The 16088-nt window shown below is 40.3% G+C and overlaps 1 protein-coding gene across 1 annotated transcript; it reads right to left on the bottom strand.

Annotated features, from left to right (window-relative positions):
• Positions 1-5: 5 nt before the first annotated feature.
• LOC101242631 (dynein heavy chain 1, axonemal) lies at positions 6-15284 on the bottom strand (the record flags this gene model as incomplete). Its single annotated transcript, XM_004227550.3, has 24 exons — positions 15082-15284; positions 14537-14658; positions 13975-14080; positions 13180-13393; positions 12270-12454; positions 11963-12045; positions 11687-11800; positions 11083-11320; positions 10610-10780; positions 10377-10466; positions 9828-9939; positions 9061-9282; positions 8574-8746; positions 6875-7014; positions 6089-6221; positions 5377-5550; positions 4891-5010; positions 4426-4488; positions 3013-3171; positions 2616-2738; positions 2113-2253; positions 1114-1245; positions 511-697; positions 6-46 (listed from the first exon to the last, which is right to left on the bottom strand). Coding segments are annotated over exons 1-24 (3294 nt in total), but the record flags the coding sequence as incomplete, so codon positions are not given.
• Positions 15285-16088: the final 804 nt, after the last annotated feature.

Raw genomic sequence — 16088 nt, 5'->3', positions numbered from 1 at the left:
CCCATGGCGAACACGAACGATATATCAACCAGCGTACGGAAGGAACCTGGGTTGAATGGGATGTTATGGTTGCGGGGCTCAAGGCTTCTAGTTGGTATTCATTTGGTTAATACATATTGCAGTTACCATGAGAACCACATATGCATTACTTTTAACTAGAGGTATATGCTTTATTAACATTTGTTGTTTATACAGACAAAATTGAGTAAGACAAAATTGAGTAATTGTGTGTATAATTGGATCGTTCATATAGGAATCCGAAGATACTTAGTTCAAGGCCCAATGCTGCTACCATTGCGGGTGTATGTTTTCTTGGGTAAGACACTTAGCACAATTTCTCCAACCCAGTGATTACTAATATCGGCCATCGAACATGTACCTGGTTTGCCTTTTCATCTGCCATATGACAGAAACACTATGGTTTTTATACCAGAAGCCACTAAAGGATTAAAAGTAGTCTCCCGCCTGAACCACCCCATACTGTACAGAGTAATCCCCCCCCATACTCACCAATAGCCTTCCTGTCGTACCATCCATTATGATCCATCCATTGCCTCAGTAACTCTATAGGGGGTTGGGCTCCATACTTCTCAAGTGCTGGCATGTTGAGATCATCTATAAAGAACACGGCGTACTTGCCCAAGGGAGGCGCGAACACACCTTTGCGACGCTTGTCTAGTTTGCCATCGATCAGATCCTGTTTGGATGGGAAGTTATTATGGCTAAGTTTAAAGTGTGGGGTAATGTGCCAACTCTGATCTTAATCCCAGGTCTCGTGGCGTGCCTCGCTGTAGGACCTCATCCATATAGAACAGAATGTGCATATACAATGTTGGGGTAATGTGCTAACTCTGGTCTTAATCCCAGGTCCCATGGTGTGCCTTCCTATAGAACCTTACCCATATATATGATGGTCGTTATAACACGAGTATTCCGTTTCATACACCTCATGCTCGCTTACAAGTTCCACGTATGTAATTTATTTATCCTCGCATGGCGGGGCAACGACAGTCGTTATAACACAAGTGTTCTGTTTCATACACCTTGTGCCTGCTTACAAATGATCAAACGGCCACTTTTGTGGTTAACCATCTAAACAACACAATCATCCACCTGTGTCTGGTTTGCTGATGTTTTAGCCGAGAACATCATGAAGTTAGGGATATATTCCTGTGGCATTCCTTTCAATAACTTGTCCATCAGCACGACAGTTTTGCCCGTGCCTGTTGGGCCAACTGTCAAGATCTGGGGGGTTTGATTCATTAACAATTGAATAAAGGATTATAACGTTTAAGGTGGCTGTACACAGTATCCGGAATTCGTCCGTTTTGTCTGTTTGTCCGGATTTCGTTGCCGCATGCGGAACTCGGTAATGGGTTTGCATACAACTTCGCAAGCGAATTCGCATGCCGGATTATGTGTACAGCCGCCTATAGGTTTATGATATAGGTATTTACGATATTGTATGAACTGTAGTTGGCCGGTCGGGCAAACTGTCAAGATCTGGAGAGTTCAGTACTAATCGTTGTTTAACAGGTGGATCAAATATGTTTATAATAAGGTGATTTATGATATAGTATGAACGGTAATACAGCAATAGATCATAATTTTTGGTCAAGATCTGGTCAAGAGGTTAATTTAGTATTAAGACCTTTATATAACAAAGCGGGGAAATCGTTTTAAAATGGAGTTATTTATGACATTGTGTTAACTGTAATACAGCAATAGACTTGAGTAAATTAAAATAGAATTGTGTAAATTAAAATAGAATTGTGTAAATTAAAATAGAATTGGTGTAAAAATACCAAACTAAGAAATATCTACATCCAGTGTTGTTCAGAGCAGCTCAGGCATTTCTTTTATATATCCAATATTGCCTAAAGATATACATGCCACAATGGTAGCAGCATGAAGCCTTGAACCCTCAACCTAGGGGGTTAAAGCATTGTTCATGGTAGCTCATCTTGATGTGAAATAAACAAACAAAGAAATATCCATCCCTAGCATTGTTTATCGCATATATTTAACATCACCTACAATGCGCCCCAATGGTAGCAGCATCGAGCCTTGAACCCTCAACCCCTATATTGCAACATTATCCAATCCACTCACCTGCTTCTTATGCATAATAAGCATCTCCACCAGTGAGGCCGTCCTTACAGTATCAATAGTAGGCACGATGATATCAGCGTACGCCGTGGACGGAGTGACTTCAAATGAAGGAGCGCTCTCCATCCAACTCCGCCATTTAATCTGAGGTAATGTTTAGGATTTAATTTTTTTCAATTTTTTTAGGATAAAATTTAATCTGAAAATACAGTGTCCATGATAATATCATAATCATAAACACATCGTACAATAATATACAAAAGCACAATAAAAAGTGTTAACATAATACACCATTCATTCAACATCAACATTTTTTATATACAATAATTTTGGCAATAAATCTACACCAATGGCTTAGTATAGCATCAAGTATAGTTACAGAAACGGCCCCGAGCATGAGGTACACACCCCCACAACCCCAAACTCCTAAAACACCCCCCATTCACCCCCACAAACCCCTAAAACGCCCCCACAACCCCTAGAACCCCTAAAACACCCCCATTCACCTCTGTTGACTTCTGCGTTTGTTCCTCATCATCCACGTCTCCAGGATTGCTCTTCTTTGTCACTCCTCCATCATCCAACTGGTAATCGTAAACCAACCCTTGGTCCGGGAACGGGAGGGAGACCTGGGTTGGAGGTTGATTTTATTGGGAGGAAAAAGATGCAGAAGCGCCATTCAAAAAGATATAAATGACAAAACAAACTAAAAGTCATATCTGCTTATCCACACACTGCAATAGCTTTAGCTTGCTGTGTACTTGCTGTGTGCTTGAGTGGCGGGCAATAAAAGTCGTTAAAACACAGTTGTTCTGTTTAATACACCCCATGCCCGTTTACGAGTTACCATGTATGTAACTTTGTAGGTGATTGGTTCTGGTTACAATAAAACAACCAACGTACATTCTCTTCTTTCATTCTTTGCCTCAAATACTCGGAAAACTTTGCCCTCCCTTCATTATCCACAGTTCCACCAACGCTCCATATCAACGCAAAGAAGAACCACGGCTCAATAAGCTCGCCTACCCGCTCCAACTGGCTTTCAGTTAGTGTGGGTTCACCCTGGGTAGCAATGGTCATGTTATTATATCTTAATATATAGTATTGTAGGGTTGGGGAAATTTTAATATAATACAAGTCCATAGTTTTATACAATATAAGTTAATATCAGTTTTGTATAATGCTAGTCCATAGTTTATAGAATGCTAGTCTAAAAGGTTCAAGGAAATAAAATATAAAAGAGATAAAAAGAATAACTACAAATATCCATTTACATAGTTTCAAGTTATACAATATAATATGTCTATTTTCCAATTTTTTTGCAGTGCAAGCATAAGTCTGTAACACAGAACTAGCGTGGTAATGAAATAGGTTCCGAAATCTAAAAAATAGTTTGGATAAATTTACAAAATGGAAATATAATATGGTTATTTCAAGAAATGTACTAAAGAGAGACTAGCTACAATAAACTATTTGAGTATATAGAAAAAATACAAATGCTATCCTGCTGTTGATGCAAGGCATAATACAATACATAAGTGAATCGCTCGTCTGGTTAAAACATAAGTTTTATGATATCAATGTTATAATTGCTCATGGTAAAAAAAATTACATTTTTACCAGAAGGCTTTTCACTTATACAATGAAGTTTATGTTGTATGTGATATAACATGGCCTATCCATAACATGCATTGTGCAAAGTAGGAATACCTCACACTAGATAATTAATATAGAGTAAGTGGTAATCACACAAAGTGGATGAAGAGTGTAGAATTAATGTTGCGACTATGAGGTGTACAACCATAATGTGTGGAATAATTACAACTGGGTGTTAGGGTAATGTACCAACTGTGGCACAATTTCCTGGATCCCATGGCATGCTAAGGACCTCACCCATGTAGAATAGATAAGTAAAAAGGAATACCAAGACCCAAAAGATGGATTCCACCTTTTTGTTTACCATGTGTACCATCATCATGCAGTATAATGTATTGGGGATATCTAATACAAAGCCAGGAACTCTTCTTTATATTTAAGTCTCTTTTATACTTAAGGCTTTAAACTTGTGGCTTTGAGTTTAAGGCTTTACGTTTGAGGCTTTCAGTTTAAGGCTTTACGTTTGTGGCTTCAAGCTTGTGACTTTAAAATTCTGACTAAGAGAGAAATGGTATAACTGTAGAGATATTACATACCCCATGCAATAGGCATACACTATGTTTTATATACACCATGCAGTAGCATACACCATATAACCATGCGACTGGTTGATAGGCATACACTGTATACCACCATGCAAATACATTGCATGCCACTTACAAATGCAAGGTACTTAGCAAAACGTTTGTCTTTCTTAGCTCGTTCCCGCATTGCAGCTCCCCCCTTACAATACAATCACACACAATACAGTATATTTGTTATAGTAAACAGGTCATAGCATGAATCAAAACTGGTGTTTCTCAACTTTTCAAGGTAGTGGGCCTTTTAAAAACACTTAAAACCCACGGCTCCATCAATAAAATGATTTAGGGGAAGAAATGACAGCACCCTGGGTGTTGGGGTAATAAACCTACATCCCAGGTCTCAGGTGTGCCTCACTGAAGACCTAACCCTTATAGAACAGAATTTCTATTATTGAGTGTCTATAAACTGCCTCAGTGGGGTCTAGATGGTAGCACCCTGGGTGTTGGGGTAATAGACATCCCAGATGTGAAACACAAAACCTCACAATTACTATTACCACATTACTCAGTATATATAGATAGAGATATCATAATACTTTACCTCCTTAGGAATGAGAGGGGCAAAGAAACAATCCAGGAAATTGAGCAGTGAGAATGTTAAGTTTGCGTTCACGGACGCCACAATCTCCTTCGTGTTCTTGCGGATAAACTTCACGGATGGCTGGGTAGGAATAATGGGGTTAATATGTTATTGAAGAATCATGGAAAATGTAGTTAAATTTGTTGAGTCTGGAAGATATATCAGAAAAATGAATAAATGTAACTTTTTTATCCTTACAAGGAGGGGGCAACTACAGTCCTTATAACACAGGTGTTCTGTTTAATACACCTCGTGCCTGCTTACAAGTTACCACGTATTTAACTTTGTGGGTAATTGTTTTCTGTATGTCTAACAATTTTGGATAGCGCATTAATAACCAATTGCTGTTAGGTGTTTTGCCCAAGGACACATTCGCCCACATTGGTAGCAGCGTTGAGCTTTGAACTGTTATCTTTAGTGTTCACAAACTGATAACTGTCTTCTTACCTCCAGGAATTTATCGAACAACGCATTTAATTTATCAACATAGGGAAGAATGACATCGGGAACTCGTTTCATCCAGCAGTAAACGAACGGTGCAAGTCCAATATAGCCAGGTTCAAGGTAGACCATGCCACACCTTGATACTGTGGCGGGGGAAGCAACAGCAAGGTCAGCTACCTGTGGGGGAGGGTTAGGAGGTATTGAGCTGAGTATAACTAATCTTACAATGGCTCGTCTTGTATATAAATAAAGTTGAACGATTCTTGTGTAAAGAAATACAACAAGGATTTGGTGGTATGAATAATTTGATCTTCGTTATTGTTGCCAATGAAAAGATCAACAGACTTGATACTTATGGGAATCAAAATACTCCATATTTCTATTCTATATTGGTGAAGTCCTGAAGGACCTAGGATTTAGGCAAGAGTTGTTCCATTACGCCAACACCGAGAGTGATGCAACTGATTAGTGTAACCCCTGGGTTGGAGCAATTGTTTCTAAGTGTCTTACCCAAATACACAAGAATCGGGACAGAAAACGGGACTTGGTCGGAACACTGGAGTCGGAACATGATAACAAGAACTTCACTTCCGGACGTACAAGGGTGTTGGGGTAATGGGCCAAGTCTGGCCTAAATCCCAGGTCCTCATAGACCTCACCCATACAGAATAGAATAGAATACCCAAATACACACACGCACACAAAGCATTCAAACCTCAAACATCATGGTCATGTGTTGAGTTAACTTGATGATCTCTCCACTGCTCAAACACAACTTCTTATTGTCATCCAACACCGTGTTCATGTTTTCAATCCATACGGCGTCAACCGGGCCATCGAACATGTACCTGGGTGTATTGTGGTTGTGATATATATGTCCTTATGCTTGATGTTGAGTTATAACATGGGTGTCTTCATATACCTCATGCTTGCTGTCAAGTTAAGATACTTTCATGTATATCCTTGGAGTGGGAAACTTAGGGGTTTAATACACGGGTGTTGCACACCATACATGGTGGCTTCATACACCTCATGCTTGCTGTCAAGTTAAGATACTTTCATGTTTATCCTTGGGGTGGGAAACTTAGGGGTTTAATACACGGGTGTTGCACACCATACATGGTGGTTTTATACACCTCATGTAGTCATGTTTACTGTAAAGCTACTAGCATTCTTTCATGCTTAAAATTGGGTTAAATATCATGTTGTAATGCAGGATCAATAATACAAGTTGAATACACCTCATGCTCACTGCCAAGTAACTCGCATTCCTAAGCAAAGACAATAGGAGCAGCAGCCATGGGTAATATTGGGAACCCCCACATATAATTCTCACCTCATGCTTATTGTACAGTAACTGGCAACTTATAGCATGGGAGTTTTCAACTTTGTGTGTAAGCGGGTAACCTTATCCTAAACCAAACATATTTTGGCTGGGAAAAGTGGGTAAACAGCAGAAGAGAAATCTTGGATAAAATACACCAGCATATATTTATCTCACCATCTCTTATCTTTATCAGTAGCCGAACACCCTTGTCTGATAAGCGTCGATAATATCCCATCTGTCCATTCATGAGTCATAGCATCAAACTCACCATACAACTGACCCATTGTTATCGACTTTGGGTTCAAAACCTCCGTCTGTTGGGTGGAATAAACATAAAAATTAACTTTCATTAATCTTTAAAAATAAAAAAAGAACACTGGCAGCAAATCGATAGTCGTTAAAAAACAGGCTAGGCCCTAGGATATGTATGAAACAGAACACTCGTGTTATAACGACTGTTGTTGCCCTGCCATGCGAGGATAAATAAGTTACATATGTGGTAACTCGTAAGCTGGCACGGGGTGTATGAAACAGAACACCCGTGTTATAACGACTGTTGTAGCCCGCCATGCGAGGATAAATAAGTTACATATGTGGTAACTCGTAAGCTGGCACGGGGTGTATGAAACAGAACACCCGTGTTATAACGACTGTTGTTGCCCGCCATGCGAGGATAAATAAGTTACATATGTGGTAACTCGTAAGCAGGCACGGGGTGTATGAAACAGAACACTCGTGTTATAACGACTGTTGTTGCCCGCCATGCGAGGATAAATAAGTTACATATATGGTAACTCGTAAGCTGGCACGGGGTGTATGAAACAGAACACCCGTGTTATAACGACTGTTGTTGCCCGCCATGCGAGGATAAATAAGTTACATACGTGGTAACTCGTAAGCAGGCACGGGGTGTATGAAACAGAACACTCGTGTTATAACGACTGTTGTAGCCCGCCATGCGAGGATAAATAAGTTACATATGTGGTAACTCGTAAGCTGGCACGGGGTGTATGAAACAGAACACCCGTGTTATAACGACTGTTGTTGCCCGCCATGCGAGGATAAATAAGTTACATATATAGTAACTCGTAAGCAGGCACGGGGTGTATGAAACAGAACACTCGTGTTATAACGACTGTTGTTGCCCGCCATGCGAGGATAAATAAGTTACATATGTGGTAACTCGTAAGCTGGCACGGGGTGTATGAAACAGAACACCCGTGTTATAACGACTGTTGTTGCCCGCCATGCGAGGATAAATAAGTTACATACGTGGTAACTCGTAAGCAGGCACGGGGTGTATGAAACAGAACACTCGTGTTATAACGACTGTTGTAGCCCGCCATGCGAGGATAAATAAGTTACATATGTAGTAACTCGTAAGCTGGCACGGGGTGTATGAAACAGAACACCCGTGTTATAACGACTGTTGTTGCCCGCCATGCGAGGATAAATAAGTTACATATGTGGTAACTCGTAAGCTGGCACGGGGTGTATGAAACAGAACACCCGTGTTATAACGACTGTTGTTGCCCGCCATGCGAGGATAAATAAGTTACATACGTGGTAACTCGTAAGCAGGCACGGGGTGTATGAAACAGAACACCCGTGTTATAACGACTGTTGTTGCCCGCCATGCGAGGATAAATAAGTTACATATGTGGTAACTCGTAAGCTGGCACGGGGTGTATGAAACAGAACACCCGTGTTATAACGACTGTTGTTGCCCGCCATGCGAGGATAAATAAGTTACATATGTGGTAACTCGTAAGCTGGCACGGGGTGTATGAAACAGAACACCCGTGTTATAACGACTGTTGTAGCCCGCTCATTTCATCCACACCACACAAGCACACTACATACACCAACTTACATGCACAGCTTCATAATCCCCTCCACTTATAGATGGTTGTCCTTTAAGTTTAGTCAGAGCTTTAGCAAGTGTGTTGTAACATTTCGTCTTCCCTGAACACGTTGGGCCAACCAACATAAGACCATGGCGTACAACAGTCGTCTCGTAAAGTTGGATACATTTAGTGACAAAACCTGAGGATATAATAAACATTTCATATTTGTGGTATGTCAATACAGGCCATAGTTGGCTTGTTACCCCAGCACCAAAGATGCTAGGCGACAATATGTAATATTCAACAACTGGTAAGGTCCATGTGGTAACACCCTGGGTTTCAGAGTAATAGACCAAACATGGCCTTAATCCCAGGTCCCATGACATGCCTCACTGTACGACCTAACTCATATAAAATGAGCATATACAATGTTGGGGTAATGGGCCAACTCTGCCCTACATAAGTCAACTATAGCTGGCTTCAGCCATGGCCCCATACAATATACCAACCCACCTTCCACAGCTTGCACCCCTAACTTGGGGCACGAATCCACGATCGACTCCATGAGGATCCCGTAATCGATCGCTTCCTCTTTGATCTTCGGGAAGAGATCGGACACGATGCCACGGAAGAGTTTGAGATCATCCAGGAGGAACTTAGGGATGTTGACATCTCGGATCGCACGGAGACAAATCACCTCCTCATCCATGTCCGGATGTTCACGCTTCAAGTTGCCTGTTGATGATGGTAGTTGTTGGTGATAATGGGTGTTGTGGGTAATACTGTAGGAGCTTCTGGTATTTCTTAAACAAAGCAGTCAATAATAGATTTCTATTTACACACTTTTGGCCTATAACACTGATCCCATGCTATTCCTAATTTCTATTTACATCTTTTTAGCCTGAAATTCTGGTCCTATGCAACACAGTACCATAAAAGCAATATCGCCCCCAGGTGCATGAGTTTGCCTTGTTTTAAAGTTAATCCACAAATTGCAGCTTCGCCCCACTCACTGAGAGTTTTTAGCATACCGTCAAGGCGTCAATACACTATGGAAGTTTCCAGTAACCAAAAACAATTCTAATTACCATCCTTATTGACTTAAATCGTATTACCACGCATAAGGGTGTTTATACCAATGGCTCCAAAACCCCTGAGGCATCAACACACATATTTACATGCAGCCATGAAACATACCTACCATAAAACACACATATATATCTATTTACCAGCAGCCATGAAACATACCTACCATAAAACACACATATATATCTATTTACCAGCAGCAGATATAACAGTCTTAACGGCCCTCATCCCAAAGTCATAATGGTCTTGTGAACTCAGTTGTTCAGATGAAAGCTTGAACGTGCTGACTATCTTCTTGGACAAGTGCTGCGTGTATCAAGGGTGGTTAACTTTAGGTATAACAAAGGTTGGCAACCTTCGAGCTCATTTTGACCGGCCTGCGCACTGTTTCGTAAATTCCCTTACACGGCCCGTTATGTACAATATATTGCTTATAAGCTCCAGCAGGGAGTCGCTTTTGTTTTTTTGTAGCTCTCCTAAATCTAGTCTATTCACCACCACACAGTTATGTTATCAGTTGAATTGATAATCCTCAATGTACAGGAACTGTTTCTCAACCATAATATATGTTATATTTATCCTTTGATTAGAGTAACAAATATTATATTTAAGCAACATGGAGAGGAATTTAATACAAAAACGTGGGCCTTTATTAAACACTATGAAAAAAATAAATGAAAGAGTCTGGGTTAAAAAGCATGGCTGTGAAACCACAAATCTTTTTTACAAATTAGATTATTTACCTTTGCATTATTGAATCCAAAACTGTAAAGTGAGATTTCAGCGATCATGGCGTAATCTGGGACCATCATGGCTACTGGACGGAACAACGCCTGTGGAAGGTATTAGATATACTTGTGAGTGACTTATAACTTGAGTGTCTTATCCATGCTTACTGTCAAATCCCACTCACTCAACTTATCCACACACTAAGTCACTCAACTTATCCATACACTGCAGCCATATATACACCCACCTTTAAATTATCAGGCAACTCGGTCCTTCCAGCGTAGCCAGGGTTCATTGTTATAAACACAGCACACGCCGCCTTCAATGTTATCTCAACCCCCTCAAACATAAACCTTTCCGCACGAGCACTTTGTGCGTTTTGTATCGTGGCAATCTGTTGGGCAACTACTGATAACACCTGTGGGGTATAAGAAGGTTAATGTTGGCTGTCATGTATAAAATTTAGGGGGCATATAATTAAATAAAAAATTGAAACTTATGTATCCTCGCTCAACCTACTGCATCATATGCCTTAACCACTATACACACCTTAGTGGCGCAGCCATAATAAAAGGGGGGGGGGAGAGTTTTAATCAAAAATTTTTCCAAACAAATTTTTTTAAATTTTTAAAAAAAAAATGTTTGTTTTTTTTGGTTTAAAAGGGGAGGGGTTGCGACCCCCAAAACCCCACTGGCTGCGCCACTGACCACAATACACACCTCAATATCAATCCTATTGAACTCATCAAAGCAAGCCCAAGCCCCCGAGCTCGCAAGACCCTTGAAGAATTTCCCCATCGCCATGAAATCCAGTTGGTCGCTACAGTTGAACACAACAGTTTGAATAGCAAGGGCTTTCCCGAGATCTTTGGTTGTTTCAGTCTTTCCTGTCCCTGCAGGGCCGGCAGGAGCTCCACCGAACTTTAAGTGGAGAGCTCCAGTGAGGGTGAGGTAGCATCTGGTGTGTGGATGTACAAGGTGTTGGATCAGTAATACTTAATTTCCATTCTCAATCATGGTGTTAGCCAAGTGATTGATGGGAATTTATTTATGTTATTAAATGAGTGTAACTTATTTATCCTCGCATGGCGGGGCAACGACAGTCGTTATAACACGGGTGTTCTGTTCCATACACTTCGTGCCGGCTTACAAGTTACCACGTATGTAACTTTGTGGGTGATTGTTTTTTGTATGACTGACGATTTGGACAACCAATTAGTGACCACTGGGTTGGAGCAATTGTCGAAAAAGATTAACACATATGCCGTTATAAAACTATCCCGCCCCTTGATAGGTACTGCTTAATTAAACAAAGTTATTTCACCTGTCAGTCAAAGGAGTGATGACCAATCTTCCAGTGTTGCCGAGATATTCGTAACCGTACGGGAACTCTGCGTTCACTGCTTGCACGTATAAGTCATTCTTCATCCAATAGTAGCTGTGTGCAAGTATGGTTGTTTATGAGTTGTGAGCATGAGGTGTATGAATACACCATGTGTGTCTTGTGTATAAGAAGACACCCATGTTATAACTTGATAGTGAGCATGGGGTGTATGAATACAACACCCAGGTCAACATATACACATATATTTTAAGTTACCGCAATTGACTGATCCATTCGAAATCATTGACAGTTTTAACTTTCTCTGCGCATAGATTGCCAACCACATCTCTAGCGTGCACCTGTAGTTAAGTATGGTTACCTTGTCAGACAGCAGGTTACCTTGTCAGATGAGAATAAGTTGCATTCATATATAGTAGGGTGGGGTAAAATGGAACGCGTTTTATTCTGTTCCGTTATCCTAATTGGCGGTAAACACAAAGCCGATACACAATTAATTCATAATTCACCATAGAGAGAACATAACCACCATAGAAACAATATAACCACCATAGATACCACATACCTCAATAACGATAAGTGCTGACATCATCAATCTTTGCATCCCGGTTAGTTTTCCACGAACGAGTTCCACCAAGTCGTTCAACATAGAAACCAAACGCTCATAAAGATCATCAATTTTACCGGCTTCGATCGCTTCTTCAACGTACCTTGACCAGTAAACTTGGGCACCAGCTATAACCACTTGCCCTACATTGAACATTGGGTGTTATGTTATAATCGATGCAAATCTATGCTGTTATATGTCATAACGGAATTTTAAAATATACTCTTTTGATAAAAAAAAGGTAAATTCGGTTAATGTTCCAGCTATAACCATTGGCCTGTATTAATTATCGGTCATTGGGTGTTTTGATGCAAATCTAATGTTGCTACCAGGCATAATGTAATACGAAAATTACTCTTTTGATCAAAAAGGTAACTTTTAGCACTATTTGAGCCATAACCATTGGCCTGTATTAAATATTGGTTATTAAGTTATAATTGATGCGTATCTTATGCTATCATTGCTACCAAACATAATGTAATGCTAAAAACACTTTTCTGGTAAAAAAATGGAAAATTTGGTTAATATTTACGTAATAACTACTTGGTCTGTGCGAAACATCGTGTGTTATTTTATAATTGGGTGCCTAGCAATCAAAACACCATTAAACATAAAATATTGATCAACTTCTGGAACAGCGTTTGTGAATGCTCTTGCTGAAATCCTAAACAATATATATAAAATGTCCCGCAACTACTGGACTGCTGTTCTTGTAAACTTATTTGTTGGGCTGGCTCAAACCCAGCCTTGATACAATAGCACTAATAATAAAGAAGGGGCCAACTCTGATATAAATTCCACAACAAAGAACTCACCCGTGTACAATGGATTTTTACCAACAAAAAAACACAACCAACATCCAACCCACCTGGCCAGTCAAGTACCCACTCCGTGCGTTTAGTGTTTGGGTAAGCAGCCACAGCTTTATCACATTGAGCTCTCACTGATTCGAACATCACTCTCTCCACTTCACCCAACCAATCCTCCACGTTACCGGTGGGGTAAAGTTCCTCGGAGAAGTCGACCCTCTCCCCCTCACCGGAAACCATCTCCGACATTCGCATGTCTTCCTCAAATTTGATCTAAGGAGAAAAAGGGTCGTTTCATAAAGTTACCCATATTCTCCCGTGGCGAGTAATGACAGTCGTTATAACATATGTCACCATGCCTTTCTTTCTTAAATCGGATTTATAGAGCATTTTTTTTGTAAATGAAACTTATTTATCCTCGCATGGCTGGTTATAACACAGACGTTCTGTTTCATACACCTCGTGCCCGCTTATGAGTTACCACATATGTAACTTATTTATCCGCGCATGGTTGGGCAACTACAGTCGCTATAACACGGGTGTTCTGTTTCATACACCTCGTGCCCGCTTACAAGTTACCACGTATGTAACTTATTTATCCTCGCATGGCAGGGCAATGACAGTCGTTATAACACGGGTGTTTTGTTTCATACACCTCGTGCCCGCTTACAAGTTACCACGTATGTAACTTTCTTGGATATTTGTTTTTATATATGGCTGACAACTTGGACAACCCTTTGGTAACCACTGGGTTATAACCAGTATCCTCTAGTCTAGAACCCAGCACATTAACCTGCATAATCATAGTTACCACAGTGAGCCTTGAACCAACGACCTCTAGTTGATATAAATACCTGGTAAATATTTTCAAAGCATTTCCTTAGATGAGGTTGAACTGCTGTGGGATCTTTGGTTTGGGAGAGAATTTCAAGCAACTCGTCATCAGATAAGAAATAGAATCTGAGATGAACATGGTTTTATATTTTGTTGTCTTTTTTTCGATGTCTTATTAACCTAATCTTCGCTACTGTATCCAAAGAGAGAAACATGTATTATGTATGTTATTTTAATATAGATGTTTCATAAGTCAGTGTTTTGTTATTTGACCTCTTCTATGGTAGGGATCAGACTCATTACATTAGCACCCAGGGGCTACATCCTATTAGTGACAACTGTGTTGGAGAAATGTCTGTTAAGTATCTTGCCCAAGGCACATACACGTCAAATAACCAGCATAATAGGAATAAAATAAGAAAACACATGGTTGCAGAAACCACGTAACTCTCAAAAGTTGGGTTAAAATTAAGATATCAGTATCAAGCATTAAACCCGGTACCCTTTGGTTGCTAACCACTAAGCCAACACACAGGAAAATAGACATAAATGTTATAAGAGCATTGTAATAAACTCACTAACCTTGGGAAAGCCGCTCTCTTTGTTTCCAAATATTCACTGAGTCCCTTTTGCACTTGCTCCAACAATTTGTTGCATTCCTTTAAACTTTCAAGCAACCTGGCATCGGAGCAAAGGGAAATCACCTAATGTGAGAAAATACAACATGGCTGATTATTTGTGTTGTTGCTGTCAAGTGTATTCGGAAAGAAATTTTCAATTTTTCTGTATGTGATCTTAAAGGAATGATATTTTGTGTCCCGTAACATTATTAGGGTTTGCTCTTAAGAGTCCAAAGACATATTTGCCCACAATGATAGCAGTGTCAAGCTAAAAATTGCCGGAACATCTACTTTGAACTTATAGTTTAAAAACCTCTGACGACATTCAGAATAAAAAAGCAAACACTGTTATTTATAATGCAGAGTAGACAGGGATAATCAGTAATGCAGAGTAGACAGGGATAATCAGACCTGCAACAAAAAGCGACAATGTTTACTGATTCATGCTATTTAAAATTCCCGGGTTGCCCCGCCTACCACCCCAGGTTTAGCACTCGAGCCACCAACCTGAGTGTTTTCGTTTGCGTTTTTCATTATCTTTCTCCACATTCTCTCCATGGTTTGATATCGCTTCCCTTCAACTGGTAGTTGGCGGTTGATGTCCTCAGACTAAAAATCGGCTCCAAGTACAACCAAGAGCGCTGGCATGCTAACCATTCGTCTAATACATCCTGGATGTAGAGGTTATGTGTACCTTATGCTCACTGTCGAGTTATAACATGGATGGCTTCTTATACACCAGACACACATGGTGTATTCATACACCTTATGCTCACTGTCGAGTTATAACATGGGTGTCTTCTTATACACCAGACACACATGGTGTATTCATACACCTCATGCTCACTGTCGTGTTATAACATGGGTGTCTTCTTATACACCAGACACACATGGTGTATTCATACACCTCATGCTCACTGTCGAGTTATAACATGGGTGTCTTCTTATACACCAGACACACATGGTGTATTCATACACCTCATGCTCACTGTCGTGTTATAACATGGGTGTCTTCTTATACACCAGACACACATGGTGTATTCATACACCTCATGCTCACTGTCGAGTTATAACATGGGTGTCTTCTTATACACCAGACACACATGGTGTATTCATACACTTCATGCTCACTGTCGAGTTATAACATGGATGTCTTCTTATACACCCGACACACATGGTGTATTCATACACCTCATGCTCACTGTCGAGTTATAACATGGGTGTCTTCATATACACCAGACACACATTGTGTATTCATACACCTCATGCTCACTGTCGAGTTATAACATGGGTGTCTTCTTATACACCAGACACACGTGGTGTATTCATACACCTCATGCTCACTGTCGAGTTATAACATGGGTGTCTTCTTATACACCAGACACACGTGGTGTATTCATACACCTCATGCTCACTGTCCAGTTATAACATGGGTGTCTTCTTATACACCAGACACACGTGGTGTATTCATACACCTCATGCTCAATGTCGAGTTATAACATGGGTGTCTTCTT

Source organism: Ciona intestinalis, unplaced genomic scaffold (genome assembly GCF_000224145.3).
Source record: "Ciona intestinalis unplaced genomic scaffold, KH HT001271.1, whole genome shotgun sequence".
Taxonomy (NCBI): domain Eukaryota; kingdom Metazoa; phylum Chordata; class Ascidiacea; order Phlebobranchia; family Cionidae; genus Ciona; species Ciona intestinalis.
The sequence above is the reverse complement of the archived record's forward strand: the minus strand, read 5'-3'. Positions and strand labels throughout refer to the sequence as shown.